This window comes from Chinchilla lanigera, unplaced genomic scaffold (genome assembly GCF_000276665.1).
Source record: "Chinchilla lanigera isolate Chin_1 unplaced genomic scaffold, ChiLan1.0 scaffold00050, whole genome shotgun sequence".
NCBI classification, from domain to species: Eukaryota; Metazoa; Chordata; class Mammalia; order Rodentia; family Chinchillidae; genus Chinchilla; species Chinchilla lanigera.
In genome coordinates this window covers 13948847-13956407 of record NW_004955451.1, presented here as the reverse complement: position 1 = coordinate 13956407, position 7561 = coordinate 13948847, and the positions used below count along the sequence as shown (strand labels likewise).

Sequence of the window (7561 nt, the reverse complement as noted above, 5' to 3'; positions counted from 1 at the left end):
CTCACTATGCAGTTCAGGCTGACCTTGAGCTCACTTTGTAGCCTCAGCTGGTCTCAAACTGGAAAGGATCCTCCTGCCTCAACCTCCCAAGTGCTTGTAACAAAATTTTAAAAATTAAAAATGGACTGAGATATAGCTCAGTTTAAAGGCTCTGGGTTCAATCCACAGGACGGAAAAGGAAGGCCTGTGCTGTAGTGCACTGTGGAAACATTCTGTGCTATGAATATGTTCAAGTTAATCACGTTATCATTTCTTCCTTGTCTCTTTTTCAGGTGTGCTATTTAAAAGGTGCACGTTGCTGCTACCCACCAAGGAAAGACTAAAGTGCATCCACAGGATACTCTCAGAAGTAAGATCACACTTCCATATTGGTTCATAATCTTGATTCCTGGTAAAGATATTTTGCTACTAGGGTCATACTTATTTTAAATATATCTTTCATTAATAGAATTTCATGAATTAGACCTAATTAATATAGCAACTTCACATGTGTATATTTTATTTTCCTAAACTGTGAGATCCTTAAGGGCAAATGTTTTGTTTTATACTTCTTTTGTAATCCCCACCCATGAACACAGTGCTAATCAGAATGCATACTAAAAACCTTCTTGCTTATTTCCATTAAATTTGAATGTCCAATCATTGTACAGATCTGCAGAAAAGCAGAATTAACAATACTCTTTTTACAGGTTTCCTGTTTTAAATTCAATGGTTGTGCAGCTCCCATGCAGTGCTTAGGATTATCGTGTTATGGCATGATTTTACAGGTACATGTTTTAATGAAAGGAGGAAAGAAATCCTTTTTGAAGTGATAGCAAGTAGCGTGTGATATCTATCTTTTGTACTTAATAGAATAGACGGTTTGGCTGGTTTGGCTTTTGTTTTCGTTTTTCTGATACAGGTCTCAGTATGTAGCCCAGGCTGGCCTTGAGCTTTCAGAGATTCTCCTGCCTCAGCCTCTCCAGTGCTAGGATTAAAGGCACGTGGCACCACACCTGGCAAATAGAAGTTAAAATAATCTGAAAGAAAACAAAACAAAATTGTAAAGTTCGGGAATGTATTCATGTATTTGCCAGCTCAGACTTTCATCTTCAGTTCCTAGCTCATGAGAAATGCTCAACATTTATTTCCTTTAAGCCGGCGTCCTCACAGTTTCCCGCCAGTTGTGAAGACTGTAAATACTGTGGGTTAGCATAAGTGTGTTTATGTATATAGCAGGTTTAAACTCTTGGGCTAGTGACTTTAGAAATTAACTGTATGACTTCAGGAACATTTTCATTAACATTTTATTATAAACAAAGAAGATAAAAATAGCCAGGCACAGTGGCATACTCCTATAATCCCAGCTACTTGGGAGGCTGAAACAGGAGGATCATGAGTTCTAGGCCTTCCTGCACAATTTTGTAAGACTGAAAATGAAAAAAGGACTACAGATACAGAGTATGCCTAAGTTTGAACCCAGGCACACACATACAAAAAAGAAAGGAAAGGGAAAAAAACCCTAGCATTTATTAAGCCCTTGATATATGCCAGACAGTATGCATGTATTATCTGATTTAAAGCTGACAACATCTGAGGAGGTGATGCCTCCCTGAGAGTCCTGAACTGGATCCTGGCCTTTCAGCCACCGAGTCCCATGCACCTGGGCTCCGGGCCCCTCCTTTTACCCTCTTACAAGAGAGACTTCTTTTGATTTGTCTATGTCTCTATTTCTCTTTTTAGAATAGGAAACACATACACAGATATTCATGTAAAATTCAAAAGTTGCAAAATGTATAAAGTGAAAAGTTGAACTCCCTCTTAGGCCTGTCCCTTATCTACTAATTTTCTTCACCAAAAGCAATCACTGGCACCAATTTCTCTCTCCCTCCAGGGAAAATAAGATTATTACAAGAGTTTTGTTCTAGAGACCTAAGATTAATTTTTAAACTGCTGAATCTGGTTAATTATTTTAGGAAAAATTTATGCGATTAATCAAACCTTCAAAATCTAGTTATTAAAAAAAAATCTAATTATAGTTGTATACCACTTGGATTCCCTTTTCAAATATGCTTATTTTGCACATATGACTATGTTCAAAGATAGCAGTTAAATTTTTACTTAATAAAATCTTTTTAGTTGTTCAAATCCAAGAGTCATAAATAAATGTTCAAATTTATCACATTAAAATGAGAACATTGGGCCGGGGATATAGCTCAGAGGCACAAGTGCCTGTCTGGCAAGCACAAAGTCATGAATTTGATTCCCGGTACCAAAAAAAAAAAAGAGAGATCATTATCAACTGCAAGCAACATCAGGCAGTCGAAAGTTCCAATGTCATGGTCAAACTAAGCCACAATGTGGCTACGAGGGAGGCATCTAAAGCTGAGGTCTAGGGTTTGTCAGAGTTCAGGGTCCAGTACCATTTAAAAGTACTCGGAAAAGATACTGCCTTCTCAACCGAAAAGAAAGTAGGTTTGGGAGTATATCTAGGTTTTTTGATTATGCAAATTTCATATTAACTTACACAGCTCCGTAGTGGCTTAAAAACTGCATAGCACCTTGGTGGTTTGCTCATAAAGGAGTAGTAGCTTATATTTTGATTTGTGGTCTGAACATCTGCAGTGTTTATTTTACCTTCCTTTATTTTACCTTCCTCAGACTTTGACAGCAGGGTGGGATGAACGCGAATGCCAGCGTGTTTATAACTTCTTATGTGAGTTGACCAACCTCTCTCGCAAGATACAGAGTGTTGTCTGTAGCAAACCAGGTAAAGAGCTGTAATTCACCCGTCCTCCCTCTCTCTCTTTGCTTTGGCTGTCTTCCGCCACCATGAACTGTTGCCCCTCTGCCTTGTGCTACTCTACCTCAGAACCAGCTGATTATGGACTGAAACCCTTACAAACTGGGAGCTAAATAAACCTTTCCCTCTGTTAAAAAAAAAAAAATAATAATACTCAGGAGGGTGAGGCAGGATGATTGTTGCGAGTTCGAGGCCAGCCTGGGTTACAAAATGAGCTCAAGGCCAGCCTGAACTGCATAGCAAGACCCTGTCTCAAAAAGACAAAAACAAAACAAAACAAAACAAAACTGTAATTCACAGGTAATATAGAGATTAAAATAGGCACAGCTATAATCCAGTCCTCTGGGAGGCTGAGGCAGGAGAATCTCAAGTTCAAGTCCAACCTGGGAAGCTCAGTAACAGTCCCTGTTTCAAAAGTTAAAAAACAAAGGGGCTGGGGATTTAGCCCAGCGACACAGTGCCTGCCTGGCAAGAACGAGGTCATGAGTTCAGTTCCCGGTACTGGAAATAAATAAATAAATAAATAAATGGGCTGCAGATGTAGCTCAATGCAAAGGCCTTGGGCTCAATCCTAGGTACCAAAAATAATTAATAAATTGCATACCTATAAGAATAAAAGGACAAAGTAATTTAGGGGCATGATAAACACTAAATGTGTTATTGTGGCAAAAAGCAGTACGTATGTGATTGAGGAAAGAAATCCTGAGAAGGTATTGACTGTACTGATAACATTGTAGTCCTCAAACTGAGGGGTGGGGATGCAGTTAAATTTAGTATTCTCTAAACTTTTCTAAATACTTGAAATAGTTCATCTTTTTAACATGATAGCATCGTCCACCCGGCAATTCCACGCTAACAAAGCCCCAGCATGCTCAAGGAAGCATGGGGAAGAACCACTGTTGCAGCCCTGTTTGTAACCACGAATCGCTGCACACAGCCTAAAGTCCTGCTGTCGGAAAGGGTGACGAGCTGCGGTCCGTTCATGCAGTGCAAAGCGTTACGAGTTAAATGAATAACTAGAGCTATATATATTAATATGAACACATTTTAAAACATAATTTGAGGGAGAATAAGGTTACTGAAGGATACTGGCAATTTGATACCACTTATATACATATAAAATTATATTTATTCTTTATGGCTACATACACATGTAAAAATATAGTTTAAAAATAATTTTTATTTCACCTTGGCTAAGAAATGGTACCCACATACTTGGTGAAACATCATTCTGTTTCTGTGAAGATATTTTTCAGATGAGATGAGCATTTGATTCAGTAGACTCACCGCCAGCAGATCCACCCACCATGGCGTGGGCCCTTACGCAGTCAGGGAATCCACCACCGTGGCTGACGCCCTTGGACCCCGCAGGCTCTGCCTTGTCTCCATCCTGCCAGGCTGCCCGTGGTTTTCAGACTTGCCAGACCACCAGTTCCTTCAGATAAATCCATCTCACCCTGCCCCACCCCACAAATGTATATGAGTGGCCAGGGTACAGGCATCATGTCGTGTCTATACATGAACTCCCTCCTGTTGGTAAAACCCAAATTCAGGCAGGCGCTTGTGTCACTGAGCTCTATCCTTGGCCCATACAAAACCCAAATTCAAGATGGTGATTACTTCTTAGGAGGAAGGGGAAAGGGGTTGGAAGCAACACATAGGAAGCTTTGCTGGGTGTGGTGGCTTACAACAGTAATCCCAGGGGCTGGGGATTTAGCTCAGTGGCACAGCGCCTGCCTGGCAAGCGCAAGGTTGTGAGTTTGGTTCCCCATACCAAAAAAAAAAAAAAAAAAGACAGTAATGCCAGTTATTTAGGAGGCTGACAAAGGAGGATTGCAGATTCCAGGCCAGCCTGGGCAATTGAGCCAGACCTTGTCTCAAAATACACAGGGCTGGGGGCGTTGCTCAGGGGTAAATCATACCTGGGATCCATGCCCATTTTGGGGGTGGAAAGAAGGAAGGAAAGCTTGAATGTCTATGTTTTGTTTAAAATCTGAAGCAAGCATAGCAAAAAGTAAAGGTCTGACAAAGCTAGATGATTTGTTCACAGTGTTATAGAATTTCTGCTTTTCTATCAACTTGAAATACTTCATTATGAAACAAATTGTAAATTGTTATGGCTTGTATCTAGATGTCCCCCAAAAGCCTCAGGCAGTCATAGGTGAGGCTTTTTCAGAGGTGGCTAGATCTATAGTGTGTAACGCTGGGATTGATTCATGGTACAGTGCTAGGCTCAAAAGCACTAGTATTAAGGGTGTGAGTGCTACCCACCCTAAGTAGCCCAGATAAGACATAAGTGATAGAAGGAGGGCTGGTTGGGGCTAGGGATATAGCTCAGTGGCACAAGCACCTGCCTGACAGTCACAGTCCTGAGAATGATTCCTGTTGCCAAAAAAAGAGAGAGAGCATGGTTGTCCCTTGTTACTTTGCATAGAATATTTTGTCTCAGCAACAAGAAAAGTAAGACATAAATCAAAAAGAAAAATTTGGGTTTTTTTTTTTTTGTCTTTTTTTTGAGACAGGGTCTCAGTATGCAGTTCAGGCTGGCCTCGAGCTCACTTTGTAGCCCAGGCTGGTCTCAAACTCGCAATGATCCTCCTGCCTCAGCCTCGTGAGTGCTGGGATTACAGCCATTCACCATCATGCCCAGCTAATTTTTTGTTTTATGAGGCAGAGTCTCACCATGTATTTCAGGCTGGTTTTATTTATTTATTTATTTATTTATTTATTTCATCTTTTTGAGGCAGGGTCTCGCTATGCAGTTCAGGCTGACCTTGAGCTCACTTTTGTAGCCCCGGCTGGCCTGGAACTTGCAATGATCCTCTTGCCTCAGCCTCCTGAGTGCTGGGATTATAGGCATGCACCAGCACGCCCGGCTCCTTCAGGTTGATTTTAAACTTGCTATGTACTTCAGGCTGGCCTCGAACTCCAGCCATCTTCCTTTCCTCAGTCTCCCTAGTGCTGGGAGTGCAGATGTGTGCCACCACACCCAGCAAAAGGGCAGATTTAGAGGCCAGATGAATCAATAACAAAATTAGCTCATCGTGTTTCTCCTTTGATCTTTTATCACCACCCTGACATCTTTAAAATAAAGTCCAAATTACACTGGGCCTCACATTTTAGACCCAACCTGCTTTTCACACTTCCTGTTCACTGCTCTCCCTATCAGCTTGACAGAAGTGTACTGTTCTCCCTACTCACCATGTCTCAGACTCTCTTTACCTATTGCACCACAGTACCTTTTCTTTACTCATTCTCATTTTCCTGAAATACCATCTCCCCCTTGGTGGCCCAAGGCCCCTTCTTCCTCTGTAAAACCTTTCCTGACCTCCCAGGCCTGCGATAACTTCTCCCTCTAAACTTATCACTTGGGTTCCTTGGCTTAACCCACGGGGGAGGTACTAGGTATAACCTTAGATTATTAATATATTTATATTTGTGATGGTGGGGATCAAACCCAGGGCTTCAGACACGCTAGGCAAGTGTTCTATCACTGAGCTACAGCTCTAGATCTAGACTTTCTGCTTACATGTGTCTTATCTACAATAAGTAGAATATAGGGCCAAGGGTATAGTTCAGTGGCTTAGTGCCTTCCTGGCAAGCTTGAGGTCCTGAGTTCAATTCCTGGTACAAAAAAAAAAAAAAAAATCTCGTGTACAATAAGTAGAATTTAAATAGTGTAAAGCACAAAATGTAAATGGCCACTACAGAAAACAGTCTGTCCCTCCAGTAGCTAAGACAGAATTGCCAGATGATTCCCCAGTTCTGCTACGTATATACAGCCCGAAGCTGAGACCAGGAACTTGGACAGATATTGTACAGCAATGTTTATTTCAGCACTAATCACAATAGCCAAAACCCAGGGACAATCCCAGGTCAATAGATGAGCTATATGCAAAATATGACCCACGGGCAGCATATCTAAGCCTTTCAAACATTATGAGACATCAGGAACAAAAAAACAAATGTTGTGTAATTCTACTCACAGCCACCCCCTGATCCTTTCCGGTTTGCAACCATCAGATTTGGTACCTGACACATTTCGACATGAACCTTTTGTCCGGGCACTCACATGTCTGCTACTCGGTGGGCAAGCTAGGACTTCTCAGTGTCTGCTGCTTCCCTGCTCGACGGCCTTTGCAGCCAAAGCCGTTTCCTGGCACACATCGTGCGTGGTGCTCAGCACACTTCAGGGAGCATAAATCACAAGCACACGGCACCGCTGTGCTTGGGGTGCCTAGAACAGCCCAGTTCGTAGGCGCGGACAGAGCTTAGTGTCACCCAGAACTGGGGGAGGAATGGGAAATCATTGCTTTTCATGGCGATGGAGTTTGGTATTTAGGAGGATAAATCAGTTTTGGAAATAGAGAAGATGATTGAACAACATTGTGAATGTAATTGATATACCTGAATTGTTCCCTGAAAAATGGTCATAATGGCAAATTTTACATTACATATTTTGTAACAATTTTTAAAAATTAATAATGCCATAAACAAGCATTAAATTATACTTTTTTGGTGCAGGAGATTGAGCCTAGGGATTCACACATGCTAAGCATATGCGCTGCCACTGAGACACACCCCCAGCTCAAATTATACACTTTAAACTAGAGAACAGTATGGTGTGTAAATTATATTTCAAAAAACTCTTTTCTGTGTGTGTGTCTTATATAGCTCAGGCTGGTTTTGAACTCCCTATGTCACCCTGGTGACCTTGAACTCCCTATGTCATCCTGGTGACCTTGAACTCCCTGTCCTCCTGCCTCAGCCTCCTAAGAG

At 41.5% G+C, this 7561-nt stretch overlaps 1 protein-coding gene across 1 annotated transcript in view; it reads left to right on the top strand.

Annotated features, from left to right (window-relative positions):
* Window positions 1-7561, top strand: part of Fbxo47 (F-box protein 47) — a 27264-nt gene that overhangs the window by 10642 nt on the left and 9061 nt on the right. Inside the window, exons 4-6 of the mRNA XM_013519121.1 lie at window positions 273-349; window positions 690-767; window positions 2641-2749. Coding sequence (XP_013374575.1) covers window positions 273-349; window positions 690-767; window positions 2641-2749 — 264 coding nt within the window. The remainder of the gene's footprint in view (window positions 1-272; window positions 350-689; window positions 768-2640; window positions 2750-7561) is intronic.